The 25,687-nt window shown below is 54.1% G+C and overlaps 1 protein-coding gene across 1 annotated transcript; it reads left to right on the forward strand.

Moving 5' to 3' along the window:
* Positions 1-5,396: 5,396 nt before the first annotated feature.
* On the forward strand, positions 5,397-9,782 carry NMB (neuromedin B). The gene is made up of 3 exons (XM_074837546.1): positions 5,397-5,533; positions 5,917-6,119; positions 9,496-9,782. Exons 1-3 carry the CDS (start codon positions 5,398-5,400, stop codon positions 9,541-9,543), a joined length of 387 nt encoding a protein of 128 aa, XP_074693647.1. The 5' UTR covers position 5,397; the 3' UTR covers positions 9,544-9,782.
* The last annotated feature ends 15,905 nt before the right edge of the window (positions 9,783-25,687 follow it).

The raw sequence follows: 25,687 nt of genomic DNA on the forward strand, positions 1-25,687 counted from the left end.
GTGGCCGACCGGCCCATCTGCTGCACCACGCGCGGAAGCCGGTGCGCTGACCTTTGCCAGCAAACTCAATTTCTAAAATGGAATTTGTAATGCCTTTTTTTGACGTATAAGCTGGGAAGCTTACCAGCTTCCTTTGGTGGCTGGTAACAGTTGGGAAAGTGAACCTGTGCTGAGCTGGAGAGAGCAACCTGTGGAGGAGAAGTGCAGTGACAATTCCTGCCCTGAATTCTGGAGGTCTCAGCAGGCACCAGACCAAAGCTGTCACATCAGCAGGCTCCAGCCTCCTCTGCCACCCGGCGCTGGCTCCCCCCCTGCTTGGCAGATGGGTGTGCAGGTGCTGGGGGGCCCAGCCCTGCGTGCCGAAGTTGGAGGAAGGCAGAGGCAGAAAATCCGTCACCAACCCTGCTGGGCTGGTGACTGGGGATTGGAGTTCAGGTTGTGGTGCCTCTACCAGGAAGGGCCTGGGTGCCAGTTATTTTTCCCAAATTAGGAACAAGATGACCTTTTTGCGAAGAAGATACAGACTAAGAAAACCAGAGAAAACACAGTCTTTTTGTTGCAGCCGCCTCTCAGGCTGCATTTGTTCGGACTCAGGGTGACAAGGGCAGCTCTCTTGCCTTCCCAGGGATGGAGGAATTTGGCCGCAGTGTGATCTGCCTGCTCTGGCTCTGTAGGACCGAGCTGCAGTCCTTGTCCCAGGTGCAGTGAAACACCCTCTGGACTGACCCCGCTTGCCTGCCCAGGGGCTGCTCAGCAACCACACCATGTTCACCAGAAAACTCACTTGGCTGTAATTACGCCACTGAAGAGGGTGAGCTGTGCTGAGCCTCCTGCTCAGGATCTGTCTGTTGGTGTCTGGGACTAGTGTTTAATGAGACTGCTGCAGGGGATGAAATCGGTGTTCTCAAAGCCCTGCCTGGATTACAGCTGTGCAGTTTCCTTTAGCACCGATGCTGCTGCTCAGCGAGCGGTGAGCTCACGTACCTTTCACCAGTTGTTTTCCATAAAAACCCCACTGGCTGCCCTGAACTTCCAGCTTCCACCAAGTCCCTGAGCAGCTATTCCATTGCTCTTCCCAGGTTTGAAATCAGGGGTATGGGCTCAGACCTCCCACACATGCCCCATCTGGCCAAGCCAGCAATTAATCCAGCGTCCCCTCAGTTTCCAAGCACTTATAATGACACTGCAACAGGGCAGGAGCTCCCTGTTTTCCTTTTCCCAGCCTTTCCCAAGCCTGCCTTGCAGTCCCTCACCAGTACCACTGGGATCAGAATTACCTGTTCCTCCTCTTGAAGGCTGACTGAGGTAACCCGTGCAGCCTGCAGCCACCAGCTGGAAAAGAAGAAAGATGTGTGTCAGACCGTTTGTGTATCTAGTTAAAATCAGATCAGCACAAAAGTCTTCGCCCTGTTTGAAACGCTGTGCTGGTTCCCGCTGCTTGTCCCCCTCCCCAGGTCTGTCTGCCCCTCTCCAGTTAATCTCTGAGGAGCACTGTGCTGCCCTGAAGGAGCAGGATTTAACCCCCGTCATGCTTTGCTAGGTGCCGTAATTGCCCGGGGCTCTTTTCTCTGCCCTCTCTGTAATTGGTAACACTTTATCCCTGGCTTCATCCTCCATAATCCTACAGGTAACCCCTCCTCTCGCTCTTCCCTGCCTCTGGCTGCCTGTGTCCAAGGACACAGAGTCTATAGCCAGCACCAGGAAGCCAGCACCAGGACAGGCAGAGTTTGGACCCTGTCACAGAGAGAGGTTCCTCCCCAGCAGCACGCTGCAGCTGCCCGAACGAAGCCCTGGCATTTCTGGGAGAAAAGCAGCAGACAAGTTTGCCTGTGCCGTAGAGCCAGCAGCTCCAAAGCACCTGTGGAGGAATGCAGCTCAGCTTCCCACATAATGCCCCTTCCCCAGCAAGAGGAGAAACCAGACTCATCTGTGCCAGTGCTGGGCAGTCACAAGCTCTTCCTTCACACCCAGCACCCTCCCTGGACCTCACATCCTCCTCCTCCTGCTGCTATCCTGACTACATCCCAAGCCTTCTCCAGGCACCCCAAATTTCCAGCACTTTCATCACCATGAGTGAATTTAAAACGGTTTTGAAAAAAAGGTTTGAGATGATGTCAGTCCATTTCAAGCCATGTTTTATCAGTACACAGCGGCAGCGCAGCACGTTGGAGAAGGGACACGGGCTGCAAGAGGAAATAGATAAGAATATGTGTGTGTGTGTGTGTGTGCGTGTGTGCGTGCAGCTGGACCGGCTGACTTGATGGAGGAGATGAAGGTGACACGATGTGAGCGTGAGGGTCAGGGCCTCAGTGCTGCAAATGCCACATCCATGGTGGGCGCGCCCAACAAGGCCATCTCCTCCAAAGACGAGCAGAGACGTGGGCCCAGCACTGCCCTGCTCGGCAGCACTGCTGAACACAGCCAGGGAAGGAGCATGGTGAGAAAGAGGAGCGAGATTCCCCATTGCAGCCCAGGACCTCCGGCACCTGTAGGCACAAAGCTAGTGGAGGCAGCCACCCCCCTGATGGTGGTGGACCACCTAGAAGGCAATATTTCCTCGTCGGCCACAGCAGTCACCACCGCACACCTCCCAGACGGTACGGGAGCACGTGCTGACCAGCCAGTGGCCACCCGAGGGGACGCACACACAGTTTGGAAGGATGCATGTCTGACTCAGGAGTTCTTTTTTAATTTCTTTCCTTCCCATAACCTTAGAGCAGTGTTGAATCTCCTCTAGCCCTTTTCTGTTGAACAGCGGTAAATGCTGAGGAGGGCATTGCTAATAAATCTGCCCTGTGCCAGTTCCCAGGAGAACTGGGTCATCTCAGTGGTTTCCTCCCCCACCAGCCAGCACCTCCTTGCAAATTTATGGAGCTGTAAATCTGGCAGAAGCTGTCAGGGCCCTGAGGACACTAATAGGCCTTAATGGGTCTCACCTGGGGACTCCACCCTCCACTCCCATGAGCCCAGAAACGCGTTTAAGCTCAGCCCCAAGCCTTTAGTCTGTCATTGATTGATGTTGTAGGAGCATTGGTTTCCAGTGCCTGGCTGTGGACTGATGTGACCTGATATCAGACCAGTCTTATCACTACAGACCTGTCTGGACTGTGTCTGACCCTGGTTACCCCCACCAGACCTCATCCTGACCTGCAGCTTGTCCTGGGACCTGCCTCATCATGAACACGCTTGATGGGCTGGACTCTCTCTGAACTTGGTCACCATCTCTGAGTCTGTTCTGCTTACCTCTCAGGTACTGTGGCTCTTGAGAGAGCTGCATTGTTGGCCACCTGATCCTGGCTGGTCCCCAACCCTTCAGACCTGCTTCCTGGTAGTGGTCTGTGTATACAACATAAAATAGAGATAATTCAAAGCCCACCATGCTGGGCACGATTTCTGGGCACTCTTACTCATCTTTTCTTTACCATTTCAGATACACAGGCCTGTCCTGCTGCAGTCCAATCCCTGAGAGCACCCCTGTATAAACGTGGAACCTGGAGGAGCCTGAAAGCCCCTATGGGATGCAGGCAGGTGATGAGAAGAAATAGAGCACAACCTGTGTCTCGGGGCCCTCAGATTAAATGCTTCCAGTTTTACATGGACTTTACTTCACTTGATCCCTGGGCATAAGCAGTTTGTGTCCCATGCCCCCACTATCTCTGTCCCTGGTATGGCTGGACATAGCTCCATCCCATTAATGGAAAAGGAAGAACTGATGGGGAATGTGATAACTGGTGGCAGGTTTGGGTGTAGTGATGAGGAAATAGTGGTCTGCAAGATCCTGAAGAGTGAAAAAGTGAGTAGTGATTCACAGACTGGTCTTCACCCTACAGGGAGCTGGTAACCTATCAGGGGTCCTGTGGGAGGCCACTCTGAAGAGTAAAAGAGCTCAGCAGAGCTGGCAGGTCTCTAAGGACAGGATCTTCCAAGTCCATCCCCATAATCAGGTACACAAGTAGATGTACTGGGAGATGGGTTTGGCTAAACTGGGAATGAAACTCATGACTTGCTCCAGTGCGAAAAGGTGGTATGAAGGAGGTGGAAGCATGGACAGGCCATGAAGGAGAAATTTGGAAATGTTATCTGGGTTTGTAGGAACAACATTAGGAAAGCCAAAGCTCAGTTTGTTGAGATGTGCAAGGAACATCAGATCTTCTGTAACTATAGTTATACAAGTATTACTTTAGATATGGAAGATCTGATGTTCCTTGCACATCTCAACAAACTCCTTTAGTTGTAGAAGGTTGAAGAAGCGTTCACAAAGGCACCGCTGCAAATGATAGTTGACACAAAGCTGAGGGACTCCAATGCCTTTGCCTCAGTCTTCACCAACAAGGTCTCCCAGGCCACGTACCTGGAGGCAGGGTTCAAAGAGAGCAACTGGCTGTTGATGAGGGTCAGGGTGATTATTACTTGGAGAGCTGGGCCCATAACAATCTGCGAGCCCAGAGAGGCTGTGTCCAAGGGCGGTGGCTGATGTCCTTGCAAGGCCATGTGCAGCACCATGGGGGATGTTCCCAGGCAGAGGCAGAAGCAGGAGGTGGTGGTGGCCAAGAAGGCCAATGGCATCCTGGCTTGTGTCAGCACTAGCGTGGCCAGCAGGGACAGGGAAGGGATCTCACCCCTGGACTCGGCACTGGTGAGGCCGCCCCTCGGTGAGTGGGTTCAGTTTTGGGCCCCTCACTCCAAAAAGGCCATTGAATGACTCGAGCGTGTCCAGAGAAGGGCAACGGAGCTGGTGCAGGGTCTGGAGCACAGGTCTGATGGGGAGCGGCTGAGGGAACTGGGGGGGTTTAGTCTGGAGAAGAGGAGGCTGAGGGGAGACCTCATGGCCCTCTACAACTCCCTGAAAGGAGGGTGCAGAGAGGGGGGATGAGTCTCTTGAGCCAAGGAACCAGTGCCAGGCCAAGAGGGAATGGCCTCAAGCTGCGCCAGGGCAGGGTCAGACTGGCTCTTAGGAAGGATTTCTTTGCAGAAGGGGCTGTTGGGCGTTGGAATGGGCTGCCCAGGGCAGGGGGGGAGTCCCCATCCCTGGAGGGGTTGAAGAGTCGGGTTGAGCCAGCGCTGAGGGATCTGGTGGAGTTGGGAACGGTCAGGGTGAGGTTCATGGTTGGACTGCAGGAGCTTCAAGGGCTTTTCCAACCTGGATGATTGAGCAACAGGCAGCCCGGGCTGAGGGGGGCAAACCCTCCCCCATCGCCTCCCGTGATGGCGACCGCTGGGCGAGCGCAGAGCCCCGGGGTGGGGCGGCCCGTCCCGGGCGGAGGGAGCAGCGCGGGGCGCGGGCTGAGGACGGGGGGGCTGAGGGGCGCGGGGGGGGCGGGACGGGCCTTGGCCCCGCCCCCGCGGGCTATAAGGCGGGCGGTGGCGGCGGCGCGAGCGGGTCCCGCCGGGGCGGCCATGGCGGCGCTGCGCTGCCTCCTGCTGCTGCTGTGCGGCGCCGCGCTGGGGCCCGCCGTCCACCTCGACTTCGCCGAGCACCGCAGCCAGGCGGCCAAGATCAAGGTCAATCCCCGCGGCAACCTCTGGGCCACAGGTACCGGGGGAGGGGGGGACGGGGACGCGGCCGTGGGAGCGGGGCAGCGCAGGGCACGGCTCCCCGCGCCCCCGGCCCCTCCTCGGCACCCCCCGGCCTGCGGGGCAGGAGGAGAGCGGGGCAGGGCTGAGGCGACCTCCGCCCCTTGGTGACGGCTCCAGCATCTCCTCAGGCCCGGAGATCCCGGGGAAGTTTCCCCAAAGTCCCGTGCAGGACCTGGCATCTCCGGGTTTCTCCTCACTTTGTTGTACTCGGGTGGTTCAGGCGTGAGGTTCGCTCGGTGCGGCTCGTCGGCTGGTGTTGGCGTGAGGCGGCAGGTGACAGCCGCAGCCCCTGCCTCCCCCCCGGGGCTCGTGCGGACACACAAGGGCGTTGTGTTGCAGGTCACTTCATGGGGAAGAAGAGTGTCACGGGCTCCCCGCACCTGGCGTCGCCGGAGGAGCCTGCGGTGCCGATGGTCTTCGGTCCTTCTCTCAGAGCCTTGCTGGAGGACATGATGGAACTGCTTACCCGTGAGCTCCTGAAAATCCTCTTGCGAGAGAGACTTTTGGATGAGAACCAAGGAAAATATGACCTCACTGACCAGGTGAATATTGACTAAGATGGAGGGAGATGCTCAGAGCAGGGAGGTGGTGGAGATGTTAATCTGCATCAGCCAACCTTGCTGGAGGCAGGAGCATCCGCACGGCTGCTAGAGGTGTATTCCCCCCCTTTCTGCTCCTTAAACTGCTTCTTTAAAACCATCCATAAAGGAGCAGAGGAGAAGTCTCCCTAGGCTTGTGTCTGGCTGGACAGTGGCTAATAGTCCCAAATACTTGGGAAGGGTGTGAGGACAAGCAAGGGATGCTGCGATGGAGCTGTGGCAGTGGTGATCTCCAGCCCAGGGGTTGTTAGGAAGCATCTGGGTCTCCCTTGGCTAGATGCAGAAGAGGATGGCTGGCTACTGTGGCTGCAGTGAAGAAATGTCCCCTTTCCCAGCCACTCCAGGGCCAGGGAAATCCTTTCTCCCCTCTATTTCTGTAGAGAGAGGCCAAGAGGGACACAGCCCTGTGTGTGAAGGGGAAGGGAGGCTGTTCTGCAGAGGTCTTGGGCTTCTGATGCCCCCATCTTGGGTCTGTCATTGTGGTCGGGATCCCTCATCACTGAGGAGCGCGTAGCTTTGTTAGTATGCCTTGCAGAGGGGGGGTGGGCGTTGTACTGCTGCAGAGCGGGTCTCGGGGAGCAGGCAGGAGCTCTGGTACTCCTGTTGTGCATCAGCAGATCCTCAGCCTCTTTGGTGTGGGTTTTGCCTCAGACCTCACCCAAGTCTTGGTGGAAAACCTGCTCCTGGGAGCCATGCACACACACACAGATCCTCACACGGGACGTGGAGATGGAATTGCTTGGTCCGTGTGGCTCTGCTTGTCTGTTGCCTCATGCATGTTTCCCTGGTGTCTCGCCCTTTCTAGTCCCTGCAGGAAGTAACTGAGAGCCTAAAAGGGGTGAAATCCTCTTAGGCAGGTCCTACATGTGCTATCCCACTGAGCTGCTGTACTTGAGGAGCTATCGAGTCACGCTGCAACAGCTTCTATTATCCAGATTTAGGCAGTGCTTGCTCCCATTCTTTGCTTTTTTGGGGAAGCACAGGTGTAGCAGAGTTGCAGGGATGTGAGCCTGAGTGGCACTGATTGTTCAAGCACCTTCTTGACTTGGTTTCAGCAGACTAAGGTAAATTGAGGCTTTCCTAGAGAGCTGGTCCCATCGGGAGAGAGGGCTTTCCACCATGAAGATACAGCTGGGCACGGCTGAAGACACCAGCTCACCCCGCTCCCCTTAAGATGCTGTGTGCTGTGACTGATGCACTGCTGCAGCTTTTGCTTCTTGGATGCAGCTGAAAGGGAGGAGAGGGCTGTGAAGGTTCTGAACACTTTTCCCTCCTCCCTGAGCAGTCTTTGAGGAGAAGGGCATTTGCTGCATTACCTGCCTGAGATGATGGGAGAGCTGGTGGATGTGCTGCCCTGCCTTGTCCGCTGTGTTCGTGAGCGTGTGGTGTGAATGTGATCAAGTGATCCCTGTGGCTCTCCTCTGTCAGGTGAGTCGCACGGTCACTGCTCGCACTGCAGATGTGCTTGGGCAGAGGCTGCCCCGAGCACTGGTGCTGTCTTAGGCTGCCAGCTGGGTACCGGTGCCCTGCCGACCCTGTCGGTGCCCATTCCCAGTGCTCAAAGGGTGGCACCCAGCACTGGACATCAGCCTTTGGCGTGTGTGTGCTGGCTATCAGCTCCACTGCAGGAGGGCGATTTGGCTGACAGTCAGGCAGATGCTGGCAGCTGCCTGCCTCCCTGCCCCGATGCCTCTCGAGCAGGAGCTGGGATGCCCTGCACAACTTAGGTGCCTCATGTGCAGCTGGTTCCTACCCCTCACCTTCTCCCCCCGAAGCCTCTCACCTCTCCTTGGCCAGTCCCCTGCTGTGCCAGCTGTCCTCTTGGTGGCAGCGGAGACCTTGCTGGGTGATGGGTCTGGTTCTGCTCTTCTGGCACCTCTGAGCACCTCATTAGAATCCACTCCTGCCTTCCTGCTCCTTTCTTCCACACCTGTCCCCCAGGGCATCCTTGCCTCTGAGCGGCTGGTTGATATTGCAGGACTACTCCTCGCTGGTGCCTTTGAGTGCTGTCTGTGTTACGCTTTTCTGTGGGACCTTACTTTTCTTGCTCTTGCTGGTGACACGGTGCCAGTGCAAATTCCTGCCGCCCTGACAGCTTTCTCCCTCAGTGTGACTGTTGTTGGACACCTGGGGTCAGCAGCCAGCCTGTGCTTGAGCTGATCTGTTCACCACCTACCTAACAAGCTGTTTAAAAGCTCTGCTCTGTGAAACTCTGTCCCCTGCTCAGGATCTGTCACTTCCATCTCAACTTGGTTTAGAAAAACACAGATGCTCCTCCCTTCCTCTGGCCCCCTGGTCAGCAAGGCAGGAGTTCATGCACTCTTTAAGTGTTGCTTTGCTCCAGCACATGTGCTGTGCTTCATGGCAGGATAAGTATCGAGGGAACGTGGCTTTTATTGGGAAAACCCAATGGACGTTTCCTTTTCTGAGGGTGTCACTGATCATTCACAAACAGGTTCTTCCTTTCTGTGGGGCCCCTCTAAGCATTAAATAAATCCCAGGGCTTAGTCTTTTTGCTTGCTCTCCCTTCACATGGGTTAGCCCTGCCTGCTGCTGTTGCGTTTTGTCTCCAGATGTTTCTCATCCCTTTGCAAAACGGGAGCCCACATGCTGCTCTGTGCTTGTGATGGCAGAAGTTGCACGGAGCAGAATGGGTTTGCAAATGGGGATTTCTGTTTTGTCTTTTTAACCACGTGGCGGGCAGGGCTTGGCTCTCAGCACGCTGGGGCTTCATAGTGCCACCCTGTTGCTGTGTGTGACAAGGATTTGGCTGGCAGAGGAGGGTTGTCCCCATCCCTTGTCATCTTGGGTATGTGGCAGCATTTCTCCAGGAGACAGGGTGAGACCATGTGTGTGGAGTGGACGGCTCCAGGGGTGTGGGGAGGGCCCTTCTGTGGGCAGGCAGATGCTGCCCTGCGTGGCCCTGGGACCTCTGGGCAGTATGCAATCCCACAGAATCCCTCCGTAACTCTTCCCTGCTTGGTTTTGTGTCTCTCTTTGCCTTCTCGCATAGCTCTCTGCTGAATCAGGCCCTGAGGCTGCTCTTGCTCCTCAACCCAGTGGCTGCTGTCTCAGTGGGCTGGTGAAGTTTGCCTCTGATGTCTGTCAGCTGTGGTCCAGCTGTTGGAGCACAGGATGGGAGGCAGGAGCCAAGCTCCCAGCTCTTTCCTTCTCATGTGCTGTCTCAAGCCACCCTGGAAAGTGCCATCATGGTCCAGCGTGGGACATTTGTCTGGTCCTCTGCCCCGTGGTACCCAGCAGGGGATGGTGGAGGCTGTGTGTGGGACCCAGTGTCTCACTGTTGTGCCTTTTCTTGTAGGAGACAGGGCTTTTAACAAAGGTGCTGGAGAAGTATTTTTCAAGCTGAAGAGACACAGCTGCGGAGGACGAGGTCTGCAGGCTCGGCCATGCATGGCAAATGGAGGAGAGCATCGTTCTTGTGGGTTCCTGTAGCAACATCACTTTTATTTATTCTTTCTGTAATATTGTTAATAGTGATCGCTTGTATGAAAAGCAGAGCCTCCCTGTATATTTCCTGTATGTTTTTTCTGTTTTCTTCATGTCTGATGTGCCCCTGTGAATAAAACTGGCTCTTTGCACACACTAGCTCCGACTTTTCTCTGGGGGTGTGAAGGCAGAACCCCAGGGCTGGTGCAGAAAGAATGGGGAGTGGGAGCAGCATGGTGGGGGATGGAGATGAGCTCCTGGCTCTCAGCAGCCGGGGGGGATTGGATTCAGTCTCTGCAGTCTCTGCTCACTGGAGGAGACCCAAACTGCTGTGTGACAAAATTATAAGCTCACACAAAATTACCACCCACTACTGGAGCATATTAATAAAAGCATATTGCTCATGGCGTTGCTGGGATTTCTAGTTCAAGTAGGGTCCCTGCCTTGTGAGACCCCAGGGTTTGCTACAGGCTCATTAGCCTTGGCTGGACCTTCTGCTGTCCCTCAGGTGCAGGTGCTGACCATTAAACACTCAGCCTCTCCATGTGCGTGCTTTGGGACGATCGCTTGGTCCACCTGCCCCTTGTGCACGTGGTTAAGTACTCCCATGGGCAGGGGTGTAGCCCTGGGGTCCTCCATTGTGCAGGACAGCTGGGGAAGGGGACAAGTGGAGGCTGCCCAAAATGGGCGGTGGAGCACAGCCCCGTGATCTGCAGGCTCTGGTTCTGCACCTTCTGAAAGTGCTGCTCATAGATACACCCTATGGCCCACAGCCACCCCAGGGTGCCCCTAGGCAGAGCTAAACCTGGCAGCAGATCGCAGAGTGATCCCATAAATGAAACCATGAGCTTTCCTTGCCACACTTCTGATCCCAGATTCAACCTTTGAGCTTCTGCAGGGAGGAGAGTCCATCTCCCAAGAGTGACAGGAGCACAGAGCCATGTCACACCAGGCCAAGGGACATTCCAGCACCTGAACATGCCGATGACCAGCAGAGGGGAGAAAGCCATGGTAGGAGACCTTCCCACCTTGCTCCCTCTCAACACCCGTGTGCGCTGTGATCAGCTGGATGACCTGCTCAGCCTGGTGGCAGAACTTAAAGAAGAGGTTGAAAGATTAAGAAGTATTAGGGAGTGTGAAAGGGAAATTGATTGGTGGAGTAGCACCTTGGCACCCCTGAAGGAACGGGAGTTAATGGAGGCTCCAAAAGAGGTACATGATCCCTCACCCTCCTGCTACCAGGCAGAAGGAGGGGACCTAAGAGATGGGGGAGGCTGGAAACAGGTCCCTGCTCAGGGAGGCAGGAAAATCCCCTCCCGACCTCCCTCACCTTCTGTGGTGCCCCTTCACAACAGATACGGGGCCCTGGAACTTTTGAATGAAGCAGAGAAGGATGAAGAAAATGAGTCAAACAAGGAAGAAGATCAAAGTCCACCAAGGCCAGGCTGCTCTAGACCAGGTATTAAAACCAATTCTAAAAGGAACCCCAGAAGGGTCATTGTAGTGGGTGACTCCATTCTGAGGGGTGTCGAAGGCCCCATATGCAGATTGGACCCACTTCACAGGGAAGTTGCTGCCTCCCTGGGGCCAGGGTCAAGGACCTCACGGCAAAACTCCCCGCTCTAGTGAGACCCAAGGACTACCACCCGCTCTTGATTTTTCAGGTAGGTAGCAACAATATTACCAGGAGAAGTCCTAAAGTGATGAAGAGAGATTTCAGGGCCTTGGGCAAACTGGTTAAGGGGTCGGGGGCACAAGTTGTGTTCTCCTCCATCCCTTCAATTGTGGGGATGGATGAGGAAGATCACAGGACAACTCAACAGATGAACTTGTGGCTCCGAGACTGGTGTTACCGGCGGGCTTTGGATTGTTCAGTCACGGGTTAGTACACCGGACACCAGAGCTTTTGGCATCAGATGGGATGTACCTGTCCCAGAGGGGGAAAGGATCTTGGGGCAGGAGTGAGCTGGGTCGGTGAGAGCTTTCAACTAGATTTGAAGGGGGAAAGGGGCAAAACTGGAACTCCCAGACATAAGCCCCAGGGTAGATTACCAGAGTTTGTGGGCTGGTGTGCCAGCAACAACCCTCACCCTGCCGTCTCAGTGGAGGCAAGGGATGGAGATATGCAGCGCAACAAATATGCAAGGGATATTGATGGATCAGTAACCATGGTAACACCTGTGAAAGGTCAGGCTGGAATTAGGACCTCTAAATGCAAAAAGGTGCTGGGGGCATCAGCCCATCTGAAGTGCGTGTATACTAATGCACACAGCACGGGTAACAAACAGGAGGAGCTTGAAGCCGTGATGCAACAGGAAAATTATGGTGTTGTGGCTATCACAGAAACATGGTGGGATGTCTCCCATGACTGGAGTGCGCCAGCTGATGGCTACAAGCTCTTTCGGAGGGATAGACAAGGCAGGAGAGGCGGGAGGGTGGCGCTGTATGTCAGGGACTGTTAGGATTGCTTTGAGTACAAGTGTAGTGAAGACAGGGTGGAGTGTCTTTGCGTTAGAATCAGGGGGAAGGCCAACAGGGCAGATGTCGCTGTGGGAGTCTACTATAGGCCACCCACCCAGGACAGAGAGGTGGATGAAATATTCTATAGGCACTTAGGAGAAATCTCACGATCTCTTGCCCTTGTTCTTGTGGGAGACTTTAACTTCCCAGACATCTGCTGGAAATACAACACAGCAGAGCGGGACCAGTCCCGGAGATTCCTGGAATGTGTGGCAGATAACTTCCTGACACAGCTGGTGAGGGAACTGACCAGAGAAGGTGCCCTGCTGGATCTCCTCTTTGTGAACAGAGAAGGACTGGTGGATGATGTGGCGGTTGGAGGCCGACTAGGGCACAGCGATCATGAAATAATAGAGTTCTCTATTCTTAGAGAGGCCAGGAGAGGGGGCAGCAGAACTGACATCCTGGACTTCCAAAGGGCTGACTTTGTCTTGTTTAGGCAACTGCTTCACAGAATCCCTTGTGAGATAGTCCTGAAGGGTATAGGGGTCCAGGAAGGCTGGACACTCTTTAAGAAGGAAGTGTTTATGGCTCAGAAGCAGGCGGTCCCCAGGTGCTGTAAGAGAAGCCGGTGGCAGAGAAGACCACCCTGGCTGAACAGGGAGCTTTGGCTGCAACTCAGGGCGAAAAGGAGAGTTTACAGCCTTTGGAGGAAGGGGCTAGACACTCAGTGATTACAAAGATGCTGTGAGGCTATGCAGGGCAGAAATCAGGAGGTCTAAAGCCCAGCTAGAAATTAATCTGGCTTCAGCAATCAAGGACAACAAGAAATGTTTCTGTAAGTATGTCAACAGCAAAAGAAAGACCAGGGAGAGTCTCCATCCCCTGCTAGATGCAGGAGGAAACATAGTGATGAGTGATGAGGAAAAGGCTGAGGTGCTTAATGCCTTCTTCGCCTCAGTCTTTAATAACAAGACTAGTTGTATTGAGGGAATCCAGCCTCCTCAGCCAGAAGACAGAGGCTGGGAGAAAAACCCCCCTGCATTCCAGGAGACAGTCAGTGACCTACTGCATCACATAGACACACACAAGTCTATGGGACCGGATGGGATACACCCGAGGGTGCTGAAGGAGCTGGCTGGGGTGCTCGCCAAGCCACTTTCCATCATTTACCAGCAGTCCTGGCTGACCGGGGAGGTCCCGACAGATTGGAAATTGGCCAATGTGACACCCATCTATAAGAAGGGTCGGAAGGATGATCTAGGAAATTACAGGCCTGTCAGCTTGACTTTGGTACGTGGGAAGCTGATGGAGCAGCTCATCCTGAGTACCATCATACAACATGTGCAGGACAACCAGATGATCAGGCCCAGTCAGCATGGGTTTATGAAAGGCAGGTCCTGCTTGACAAACCTGATCTCCTTCTACAACAGGGCAACCTGCTTATTGGATGAGGGAAAGCCTGTGGATGTTGTCTACCTTGACCTTAGTAAGGCCTTTGACACCGTTTCCCACAGCATTCTCCTGGTAAAACTGGCTGCTCGAGGACTGGATGATCGCACACTTTGCTGGATAAAAACTGGCTGGATGGCCGGGCCCAGAGAGTTGTGGTGAACGGAGTTAAATCCGGTTGGCGGCCGGTCACGAGTGGTGTCCCCCAGGGCTCGGTTTTGGGGCCTCTCCTGTTTAACATCTTTATTGATGATCTAGACGAGGGGATCGAGTGCACCCTCAGTCAGTTTGCAGATGACACCAAGTTGGGTGGGAGTGTTGATCTGCTCAAGGGTAGGGAGGCTCTGCGGAGAGACCTGGACAGGCTGGAGCGATGGGCTGAGGCCAACTGGGGGAGTTTCAATAAGGCCAAATGCCGGGTGCTGCCCTTGGGCCACAACAACCCCCAGCAGTGCTACAGGCTTGGGGAGGAGTGGCTGGAGAGCTGCCAGTCAGAGAGGGACCTGGGGGGGTTGATTGACAGCCGGCTGAACAGGAGCCAGCAGTGTGCCCAGGTGGCCAAGAAGGCCAATGGTATCCTGGCTTGTATCAGCACTAGCATGGCCAGCAGGGACAGGGAAGGGATCTTACCCCTGGACTCAGCACTGGTGAGGCCACACCTTGATGATGTCTGTGTTCAGTTTTGGGCCCCTCACTCCAAAAAGGCCATTGAACGACTCGAGCGTGTCCAGAGAAGGGCAACGGAGCTGGTGCAGGGTCTGGAGCACAGGTCTGATGGGGAGCGGCTGAGGGAACTGGGGGGGTTTAGTCTGGAGAAGAGGAGGCTGAGGGGAGACCTCCTGGCCCTCTCCAACTCCCTGAAAGGAGGGTGCAGAGAGGGGGGATGAGTCTCTTGAGCCAAGGAACCAGCGGCAGGACAAGAGGGAATGGCCTCAAGCTGCGCCAGGGCAGGGTCAGACTGGCTCTTAGGAAGGATTTCTTTGCAGAAGGGGCTGTTGGGCGTTGGAATGGGCTGCCCAGGGCAGGGGGGGAGTCCCCATCCCTGGAGGGGTTGAAGAGTCGGGTTGACCCAGCGCTGAGGGATCTGGTGGAGTTGGGAACGGTCAGGGTGAGGTTCATGGTTGAACTGGAGGAGCTTCAAGGTATTTTTCCAACCAAGATGATTCTGTGATTCTATCACTTCAAGGATGACTTGGAGATGGTGTTTATGAATGCATTGCTCCTGCAGGAACTTACTCATGAGCAGGGGAAAGGCAGTGGCAGCCCTAAACCTTTTTCTGGGGAGCTGCAGGAGAGAATGGCTGGTCTCCATCCCAGGGCAGATGTGGGACACGCAGGCACAGATGCCCTGGCCCACTCCCATTATGTCACAGTGCTGCCTCCTGCCCAGCCCCAGGCCTGGGGATGCTTCTCAGAAGATGTCACAGGATGTCACTGGATGTCTCATGTCAGGTGAGAGCTGAAGCCACCAGTGTAGGGGAGAGCTGGGGACATCACAGGATCCCCAGGTCCTGCTTGGGGCTGGCTGTCAACTCTGGGAGGTGAAAAAGAGATAGGTGCTGCAGAAATGTCATGTGGTGGTGTCACCACTCCTTCTCTGAGCTTAACCTTGGGGTGCAGACCCTGTTGTGGGCACAACCAGCATTCACACTGCTCATGTTTGCAAAAAATGAGCCTGCAGGTTATTTGACCCCCAGATCACCTTTTATTAGCTGTAGCAAAGTCTTGGCTTAAAACTGATTATGAGCAAGAAAAATAATGACATAGCGTATCATGTCTGACACTGGAGCAGACCAGATGCCTCTCAGCCGGCAGTGTGATGGACTGGCAGCCTAATGGGATTCTTGATCTGATGTCATGTCATGGGGCCACCAGCTCACGTCCCACCCAGGCAAGCTCATGGGAGGGGGAGCAAGTTCCTGAACATCACAGCAGAAACCTGTCGTGAGATGCCTAGGTGAGATCCTCATTGTCCCACTCACCCAGCAAGAACCTGTCAACTGCTTGTCTGTCTGTCCCTCATCGTTACCTTATGGGTCGAGATAAAGATGGGGACGTCACTTGGTAATTACTGTCATGGGCTAAACAGACTTGACTCAAGGAATGTAACGTCATTTATTGTCAATTAATATAAAATAAATATTTGAGTACTGATTCAGGTTTTGGAAAAAACCAAAAACCCCAAGCATTTTCACACCCGGGGAAAGCACCTCTCCTCCCCTTTGCCAGGCCCAACATCGCTCCCAGTACCTCTCCTCCTCCTCCTCATTATCACTGCAGGTTACACTCAGTCCCCTTGGTGAAGCAGCAGGGGGATGCGGTCAGGTCATAGTGGTTTCCTCTCTGCTGCTCCTTCCTTCTTGCTTTTTCCCTGTGTTCCGCTGTGACTGCTCAATACGCACGTCTTCCTCTGGGGGTGTACCTGCTCTGTCATGGGCTCATCCACAGGCCGCAGTCCCTTTGGGGTTGTATATGCTGCAGCATGGGTCCTCCATGGGCAGCAGTCCATTTGAGGGGTGCCTGCTCCACCATGCAGCACCACTTCATCCTCCTCCTCTGAACTGCTATGTAGATAGCTGGAGAAATGTTGGGCCACCAAGCCACGTGTAGCTAAGAAGCAAGGTGCCCAGCACCTGCCTTGGACACCATCCTAGAAGCATAGGCTAACTCAGGGTGGAGAGAACCTCAGCAGACCTCTAGTCAAGCCATCTGCTCAAAGCAGAGTCAGCTCTGGGGTCAAACCAGGTTACTCAGGGCTTTGTTCCATCAGGTCTTGAAAACCTCCAGGTATGAAGGCTGAGCGACCTGCTCCATTGCTTGACTGGTCCAATGTTTCTCCTTCTCCCACACAAGCAACCACTCAAGCCCAAAACCCCCAATCCCACTTCAATTCAAATCACAAACTGAGAAAGTCAGAAAACTTTTGAGGAATGCCATTTTTGGGTAATTTGCCTGCTCAGTCCTGGCATCTGCCTTTCTAACATTTATCTGCTGGTGCATAGCATGCACAGTCTCTCAGCACAATGCCCTATCACTCATCAGGTCATATTCTTTGGGGGTTTCCAGGACCAAAGCTTTGTGTCCAGGTTAGGGAACGGAGCAAATTCTTCGTTTTTATTTTTCCAGCTCTGTGTTTGTTCCCCTTGCTGCTCTGGTTCAAGACTGCTCCTCCATGCCGCTGCTTGGACTCAAGAACTTGCTCACAGCAGAGCTTGCTGCTTCTGCACACCACAAGCAGAGATGCACGAGGCTACTGACGCAACTGAGGTCACTGGGACAACTTCCCTGGGGTGCACAGCCCACCGCAGAGCAGAACTGCAGCACAGACCCTCAGAAACCGTGACAGCTGGGACATCTGTGACAGCATGGACATCTGCGATCGTAGCTGGTCTCCTGGACTTCCTCCCACAACCTGTGGCCATGTATGACCCCATGGATGGCAAAAGGCTGTGAAGTGAGATAAATGGAGACAAACCACCTTCACCACTGCCATTTGTTTCTGTTTAGTTGTAGGACTGCCCCATGAAGAGGCGCTGGCTCAGAGGGATGTTTGTGAAAGTCCACTGCCACCACTTGGTGTCATTGGTGTCCCAGGCTTAGTGCAGTGCTCATGCTCATTCACACAGGACTGGCTCTCCTGCTACGCCCTCAGCAAAGACATCAGGCCCCAGGTTGGTGTGCTTCTTTCTCCAAGGTGTCTTGAGACCTCTCTTTCATAGGAGACCAACAAACCAGGCAATGAGGAAGGGAGAGAAAAAGGCAGAAAGGAAATCAGGTTGCCGTCAGGAAGCAAAACAATCTTGGTCTCCTAAACACCTTTGCCATCCCCCGTGCTCCTCCAGGGAAAGATCTTGTCCTGATATGAACAACAAAACTTGACCTGATGAAGGTAAACCCAACCAGTAGAGGCTGAGACAGCCTGAGGAAGCAGGTATCCAGAGCATGGCATCCCTATTGTCTTGAAAATGATTTCCAGGTCGCAGGGAGCAGGGCATCCTAGTGCAGAGGAGCCAAGGTTAAATGCAGTGTAGGGTTGCAAACCATCTGGATGCTCCATCATGGATGCAGAGGCCTTTTCTTCATGACAGGACCCAACAGCTCACTGCAAAGCACTGGCAGCATGGAGACTCTCTGGCAGTGTGGGAAGGATACCAATGACGCAAGGAGGATCTCATGTAATGGCAAACGGCAGACAGAAAGGATGTGCATTCTGAATCCAGCACTGGTGCCTTCAGAATAGGCCAGCCCCATCACAGGTGTTGAGCTTTCCTTGTCCAGCCTTTCCTTGTTCAGCCCTAGGGACTGAGAATGGGATCTCCTGGGAGGTGAAGAGAAGGGAGATCTAAGCCATGTACCAACTTCCCTCCTTCTCTCCTGTCCCAAGCATGGCAGAGGCACTTTGCAAAACATAGATATGGGACCATGTGGTGAACCATTTCATTGCATCAGGTCTTTGGCTTCCAGCTGAGGCCCCCAAAAAGGGAGTCAGCTAAATATGCAGGGAACATGATCTGGTAGACAGTAAGAGACCTGACAGAGATCTGGAACCTCCATGGAGACCCCAGCAGTTCAGAAAATGGCTCCATCTCACCCTGGAGCTGGCAACAGCTTCTCAGTTTCACTTGGAAATGAGAGGGAGCCAGACTCCCCTGGTCACACCACACAGACCTTGTCATTCAGCCTGTTCCCATTGCTCCAGTCTTTATGGGAAACTCTTCTCCTCTGACCCTCTTTCTCAGCCCAGAAGATGCCTTTTGGAGTATGACATGACGCCAGTGTTGCTTGTCCCAAGCCAGATCTTCTCACAAGGGATGTGCTCACGCTGGCCCAAGCAAATGCCTTGCTCTAGACTTGGGTGCATAAGCAACTACAACAAGGACATCATGGAACATGGTGTCTTGAAATCCTGCGATTTATCCTGCTGTGAATAACCCAGGGAAAGAGGTACAAGTGCTTGACTGTGTTGGGAGAATCACAGTTCTCTGCCTGCCCAGCCTGGGAGGACTCAGTGCTGTGCCTGACCCAAGGTTCCCTGTGTGACCTGCTCAGAAGGAGATATTCTTAGAGTGTGTGTGCACCAAATGCTGCTGCTTGAGGCTAGAGAGACAGATCATCCCAGCTACAGACCCACAAAGCCTTTTTTATGGGCTTCCTTTGCAGCACCTGTTCCTGGCAAACATGAGATGTTGGTCTTCAGTGGATTAAAATAGTTCTAGAGCAACAGGGACTAAACCAGCCATGGGGCTAGGTGAGATTTCTTTTTCTATGACACTTTTTTTTCTACGACGATTTTTTTTCTATGACAGGGTGACCTGCTTATTGGATGAGGGAAAGGCTGTGGATGTTGTCTACCTTGACTTCAGTAAGGCCTTTGACACCGTTTCCCACAGCATTCTCCTGGTAAAACTGGCTGCTCGAGGCTTGGACGGTCACACGCTTTGCTGGGTAAAAAACTGGCTGGATGGCCGGGCCCAGAGAGTTGTGGAGAATGGAGGTAAATCCAGTTGGTGGCCGGTCACGAGTGGTGTCCCCCAGGGCTTGGTTTTGGGGCCACTCCTGTTTAACATCTTTATTGATGATCTAGACGAGGGGATCGAGTGCACCCTCAGTCAGTTTGCAGATGACACCAAGTTGGGTGGGAGTGTTGATCTGCTCAAGGGTAGGGAGGCTCTGCGGAGAGACCTGGACAGGCTGGAGCGATGGGCTGAGGCCAGCTGGAGGAGCTTCACTAAGGCCAAATGCCGGGTGCTGCACTTGGGCCACAACAACCCCCAGCAGCGCTACAGGCTTGGGGAGGAGTGGCTGGAGAGCTGCCAGTCAGAGAGGGACCTGGGGGGGGTGATTGACAGCCGGCTGAACAGGAGCCAGCAGTGTGCCCAGGTGGCTAAGAAGGCCAATGGCATCCTGGCTTGTATCAGCACCAGCGTGGCCAGCAGGGACAGGGAAGGGATCTTACCCCTGGACTCAGCACTGGTGAGGCCGCCCCTCGATGAGTGGGTTCAGTTTTGGGCCCCTCACTCCAAAAAGGCCATTGAATGACTCGAGCGTGTCCAGAGAAGGGCAACGGAGCTGGTGCAGGGTCTGGAGCACAGGTCTGATGGGGAGCGGCTGAGGGAACTGGGGGGGTTTAGTCTGGAGAAGAGGAGGCTGAGGGGAGACCTCCTGGCCCTCTCCAACTCCCTGAAAGGAGGGTGCAGAGAGGGGGATAAGTCTCTTGAGCCAAGTAACAAGTGATAGGACAAGAAGGAAGGTCCTCAAGCTGCTCCAGGGAAGGTTTAGACCTTATACTTAGGGAGGATTTCTTTGCAGAAGGGGCTGTTGGGCGTTGGAACGGGCTGCCCAGGGCAGGGGGGGAGTCCCCATCCCTGGAGGTGTTCAAGAGTCGGGTCGACATAGCGCTGAGGGATATAGTGTAGCTGGGATCTGTCAGTGCTAGGTTAACGGTTGAACTGGATGATCTTCAAGGTCCTTTCCAACCTAGATGATTCTTTTCTGTTCTGTTCTGTTCTGTTCTGAGAGCCCCCCTGCGACAGAACCCTCTACACGGGACTCCAAAAATCATCAGGGTGACAGCATGCAGGGAGGGGCAGTCTAGCACAACCTCACTTCCATTTTCTATTGGTTATGATGCCTTTTTAAACTCCATATGGTGCTGAGAACCAGCCAAGGACTGTAATAGGAATAAGATATTAATATATTAATTGGTTCTTCAAGCTCGTGGTGTATAACATATAGTGAGCAGGCTAAATGTGACATAGCACTGGGAAATTGCTTTGCACTGGTAACAGCTCCTGCAGCACATGCTCCCACTGCGCTGCAGAGAGGAAGGTGCCATAAAGCAGCTGCTGCCAACCTTTGAACTCCCTGTACAAAGCTGAGACTGTGCCAGGAGTTGTAGAGCTGGCAGAACTGCTGTGTAATTGATGGCTTTTATAAAATGATGTAGATCCGTACTGCAACACCGAGGTGTTTTCCCTGTGTGGGAAGCCAATCAAAGCAGTAATTCAGGCAAGTCCCCTTCCTGAAGCAGTAAGTGAGGTGGATACAGTAAGACCCCGTCCACTCCAGGTAGGATCTAGAAAGAGTGAGCTTAGGACACTTCTTTCTTTCCACTTCCAGCACTCAGTGGTCTTGGCATCCCCCATCCTCTGATGTGCCAGGGAGGACCTTTGTCTCCAGGAGGAAATCTGTACCCGTTCTGGGTATTTTCAAGCCAAAACCTGTTGCACAAACTGGTCCAGGGTGGTGGCACAGATGAGGGAGCCACCAGCCTGCGTCATGCCCTCAAGGAGCAGCTCCAGCATGGAGTGGAGGGCAGCAACCTGCTCCAGGACCTGGATGCAAATGCCATGGGAAGGGGAGGGCTAAGAGAGCTCCCAGCAGAGCAGGAGGGCTCATGGGAATACATATCTGGGACTTGGGCCAAGGTAGACTCTGTTCTTCTTGCCCGGGAACATCCAGGTGGCAGTGCTAGACCTCAGAGACCATGTCCTTTCATGAAGGGCCAGTTTCCCAGCTTCCTCACCTGCCATGTACCCTTTCTCTGGACGAATGGGAGACACATGCCATGAAAGGTTTTAGGGAACCAGCTCTGCTGGGAGGTCTGTGAGACTATGGTGGGAGGAACAGGGCCACCAGATTTGTATAAATGTTAGTGGGAGAACCCCTGAAGGCCTCTAGTTCAACCTCTCATGGCAGGACTGTCACCAACTGCTAGACACTATCCCAAGGTGATGCTTGGTGGGACAGGACCACTGGGTGGGAAGAACTCTGCACCCCAAACCACAAGCCCCTGTGACACCCAAAGCTGGTAGAGAACATCCACAGGAGACTCAGCCAACCTCAGATCTGCCTTGGATATCTTCCACCATAATGTTCGTCCTCCTGTTCCAAGATCTGCAAGCTCAGCCCCAGCAGAAGGTGGTCCAAGTCCAAGTGGGGTGACTCTGAGTTTATAAGAGGTCCTTGGAGGCTCTGGGACAGCAAGGGGGTCTTTCAAGATCAAAACCAATTGGAAAGTGGTTCCACAAGCCCTACAAAAATCTGCGCTAGTTCCAGCTGGATTGAACCATTTGTTGCACATAACCTAAGGCAACCCCATCTCTGCTTGCACACTATCTTGACTCTATGAATTTATTTTTTTTTTTAATATATTAAGCAAGCAGTTGATTGGAATTTCTCTTACGATATTTCTGCCCACGTGCTGCAAAGCAGCCCTCAGGTCTTTCCACTGCTTTTCAGACAGGTGCATGATTTCTTATTACACCACGTGCTTTCAACACTTTTGCCTGGATGGAAGAAACAGATATTCAAATGATCATCTGCCCACAGCCAGGATACAGGGTGCAGAGTGCTTCCATGTGCTCAGACACAGATCTGCATCACAGCCCAAGGTGGGGTAGCATGTTCTGTGCATAAATTTCAAGGCTGGCAGGGAAACACTAGACACAAGAGTTCCATGGAAAAATGTGTATCACTTTAATTAGGCCTCTAACAACAGGGATTATGAGAGAAAGCTTCGCTCTAAGCTGCAGCCTGGGATGAAAGCACTAATTACCACACAGTACATCATTAACAAGCCCCAGCAAAGTGTGGAAAAGCTCAACTTACTGATAGTTACGTCAAACTGGCAGGAATGGCTGTTATCTGCCGGCACAGGGTTCGCCAAGCTGTGATGACAAAATCCCTGATGAGGTGTGTCCCAAAGGCTAATGCACTTCCTGACACTCATGCCGGGGCAGCAGAGCACTGTCAGATGAGCGGGACCCTCAGGGATGAGGCTGGAGAGGCAATCTGGGAGCTGGCAACCCCCTTTGCTCTTTAGTGGAGTGGCAACATCTCTAACATAGATGCAAGATGAGAAGTGATGTCCTCCTCTTCTCCGCTCTCCCAAGACATCAGGGTACCCTCTCAGACCCTCCCACACTCCCTCCCTTTATCTCTCTGCCCCAGCAGCTCTTGCAGAGCTGCAACACTGGGATCAGGGCAGCCTGGAAGGGCCACCCGGGGTCTGTGAAACAGAAGAGAAGGGCTGGACCTGCAGCCCCTCATCCAAGCTGGGCAATCCCAGCAAGGGGCATGATGCTTGGGAAGGAACAGGGACTGGCTCCAGCCCCAGCCCCACATCGGGGTGTCCCCTTCCCCACCACAGGCACTGGTCTCAGTGTCCACAGAGTCAAACATGGGGTCTCTGGGCAGGATGGAGATATTCAGGAGGGAAATGGGGCAGCTGGGTTTCTGTCCCCCGGGTCTCTGAGAGCACATGGAAACCTGCAACAGCACTGACAGGAGCTGAAAGCCTGTTTGGGGCTGGGAGCAAAGGTGATGAAGCAGTCCCAAGTAAGATGCTCTTCCTGGCACGTGCCTCTGAAGGTCCAGGCCATAGGACACTTGTTCCTCTCCTACGAGATGGCTCTTGAAGGAGCAGAAGACTGAACACTCAACATGATTTCTGGAAAAGGACTTCCTTGAAGTGTGGCTGAAACCCCTCCTGTTTCAATTCCCACTAGGATGATGGATGGCTCCTGCTGAGCTCTGCCTCCATCTCCTGGCAGCCCTTTCAGCTGATCCTGAGCTGTCTCCATTGCGAGATATGAGACCCAGCTCACTGGGCAGTGTAGTGGGCGGCAACACCTTCCCCTTCTCTCAAAATCTTTAAGTAACTTACAAGCAGAGCTGGAAAAATGATGCTTCTTGCAAATATATCTAGAATCAAACTGGCCACAGCACCATGAACCTCTCTGCTCAGCTAAGTGGAAACTGGCCAGAGGGAGTCCCTCCATCCTTCCTCCCATCCCTCTCTGCAAGATGCTCCATCATGGGTCCTTCAGGTGTTGCAAAGGATCCTGAGCAAGGAGCTGCATCCAAGCATCAGGATGGGACACTGGACAGGCTCCGTCACAACAAAGCCCCAGCCTGACCCCAGCTGCACCGTCCTCCGTGCTGGGGACCAGGAGAGAGGAGCGATGGGGACAACCAGTGGGGCAGAGTGACAACTGGACACAAACACCATGTCTGTCCCAATGGCAGCGATGGGTCAGGCAGAAATCCTCTGAGCCTCTTGGGGCTCCAGTTCCATCCCCAAAACTGCCTCCCTGCCCGGGCATGTCCCCACGCCTTCCCCGCCTTGGTTCCCAGCACTGCAAGAGATGGAGGCTGATCCAACACTGTGTGGCTGCTTGTGCAAGAGGTGCTGCTCCCCTCGCCCCCACCTCCCTCCGGTGACCTGGATCGGGTGACTCATCTCTAATCTCCCCGTCCATCACTTGCAAGCGAGTGAAGCAGAAACTGCCCAATACAAGAGAGCTGCCCAAGCAAGGGCAGGGTGCTGACGATGGGAGCAGCGCCCTGAACGTGAGGCTGCAAGCTCCTGGTGAGTGAGAACAAGTCCCCAGACCTGTTCCCTGGAAACTGTCTGATGAACTACACACCTGTACTACCTGCAGAAATACCCAGAAAATTAAAAAGAGAGGGGAAAAATCCCAAACCCCTGTTATCATCATGGCCTCGGGCTTTCTGTAGCACCTCTTTGTGGATGCAGAGTGCTGGGTGAGGGGTAAATCCAGCAGTTTTCCCAGGTTTGCCACCCCACAACCCCATCAGCACCCCAGGGAAGTGGAGTATCCCACCACCACCATCACGCCCCGTTTCCATCACTGCTGGGGACAGATGAGGGAACCAGAGCAGCCCTGTGAGCTCCCACAATGTCCGTGTACACAAACACTGTGTTGCTGTTTTTAAACAACCCCTGGAGAGCGACTCAGTGTTCAGACTGGATAGCACCAGTCTGGGACTTGAGGGGAGATGGCAAAGTCTTTACCCAGAAATGCCTTTATTTCCTGCTGGGCATGAATTAAAACGTTTTTACCTCTCTTTGCCGTGGGGGTGGGAAGCACAGCTTTTCAGGGCACCCAGCCAGGCCATCCACTGGGATGCAGAAATACCTAGGGGATGGCAGTAATTGTGGCAGCTTCAGAAGGAAGCCCCCAGATGTGGGTCAGGAGAGTGTTTCTGTCACACTGGGACCTCTCAGCATCAATTCAACCTTCTTCAGCCAACCAAAGTGCCAAAGATTGAGAGCAAACCCCAAAAGCTTGGATTACCATGTTCTCCACACCATGACTCAGTAACCTGGGCACTTTTTCTCTGCATAATGGGGCTGGGAGCCCCTCAAGATCTGTGCCTCTCTGCTGGTCCCCCTCACCAGCCACTGTGTCACCTTGCCCAGCCACTGACAGGTGGGCCAAGACCTTCACAGGGAACCTCCCTCAGGGGATGGAGTCAGGAGCAGGGTCAGCAGGGAGACCGCGCAGCCACAACCCACGCTAGATGACCTCAGCTGGATGCTTCACTGGGCAGCGCAGGTGAGAGCTTTGAAGCCCTCTTCTGCAATCCCCAGCAGGCTCCTGAGGAGCCTGGCAGCCCCAGGGTTTTCATGCCATAAGGAACAGCTGGACTTTTCACCGCTCTGCAGGAATAGTTGAGGAGGAGGCGGCAAAACTCCACTGGGATCTCTCACCTCTGCAACACTGCACTGCATCGTGCCAGCCCGTAGCGCCCTTGCCTGCCCTGGGGCTCAGCAGGAGTGCCAGAGGAGGCCGATCAGCCGAGGGTAAGGCTGCACCATCCAGCCACCTCTGGAGGCGGGCATGGTAAAAAGCGCTGGGAGAAAGACAACCCTGACATGCTGGGCTGGCTTCTCGCCCACAGCCCAGGGAGGCAGCGCGGGAAGGGAGGCAGCATCCCAGATCACGCCGCAGCTCTGCACAGCAGCCAGCGCTCGGGACCAGCCACAGTGGAGGTAGGCTCAGCGCGGGGAAGGGGGCACGGGTGTTTCTGCAGCTGCTGCTGGGATGGTCCCTGCTCTCAGGGGATGCTGAGTAGCCCTCTCCTAGCAGGGAAGTATCTTGGCCAGTTGCTGTGGCAAAAAATCATGGCTGGCTTCCCAAGCGCGTTGCCTCCAGCCAGCTCCTGAGACAGAGTGTTGGCAGGTGGGGAGTGTCACCCTGCTATCAGGGACAGGCAGTTTCTGTCGCTTCTGGATCACTCCTGTTTCCTTAGACAGCGAGGACTTACCTCTGTCTGGGGCTCAGCAAGGAGCAGTCCAACAGGGCGCAGCCCACCTTTGTGCGGTGAGTCAGCAAACACCCCGA

The sequence above is a fragment of the Strix aluco genome, chromosome 12 (assembly GCF_031877795.1).
Source record: "Strix aluco isolate bStrAlu1 chromosome 12, bStrAlu1.hap1, whole genome shotgun sequence".
NCBI classification, from domain to species: domain Eukaryota; kingdom Metazoa; phylum Chordata; class Aves; order Strigiformes; family Strigidae; genus Strix; species Strix aluco.

Bases quoted from the DNA above. Each gene is read 5' to 3' on its own strand.
- NMB (XM_074837546.1), top strand. From the start codon at position 5,398: ATGGCGGCGCTGCGCTGCCTCCTGCTGCTGCTGTGCGGCGCCGCGCTG. The intron at 5,534-5,916 runs GTACCGGGGGAG...GTTGTGTTGCAG, and splicing joins CGGCAACCTCTGGGCCACAG to GTCACTTCATGGGGAAGAAG. The intron at 6,120-9,495 runs GTGAATATTGAC...CTTTTCTTGTAG, and splicing joins AATATGACCTCACTGACCAG to GAGACAGGGCTTTTAACAAA.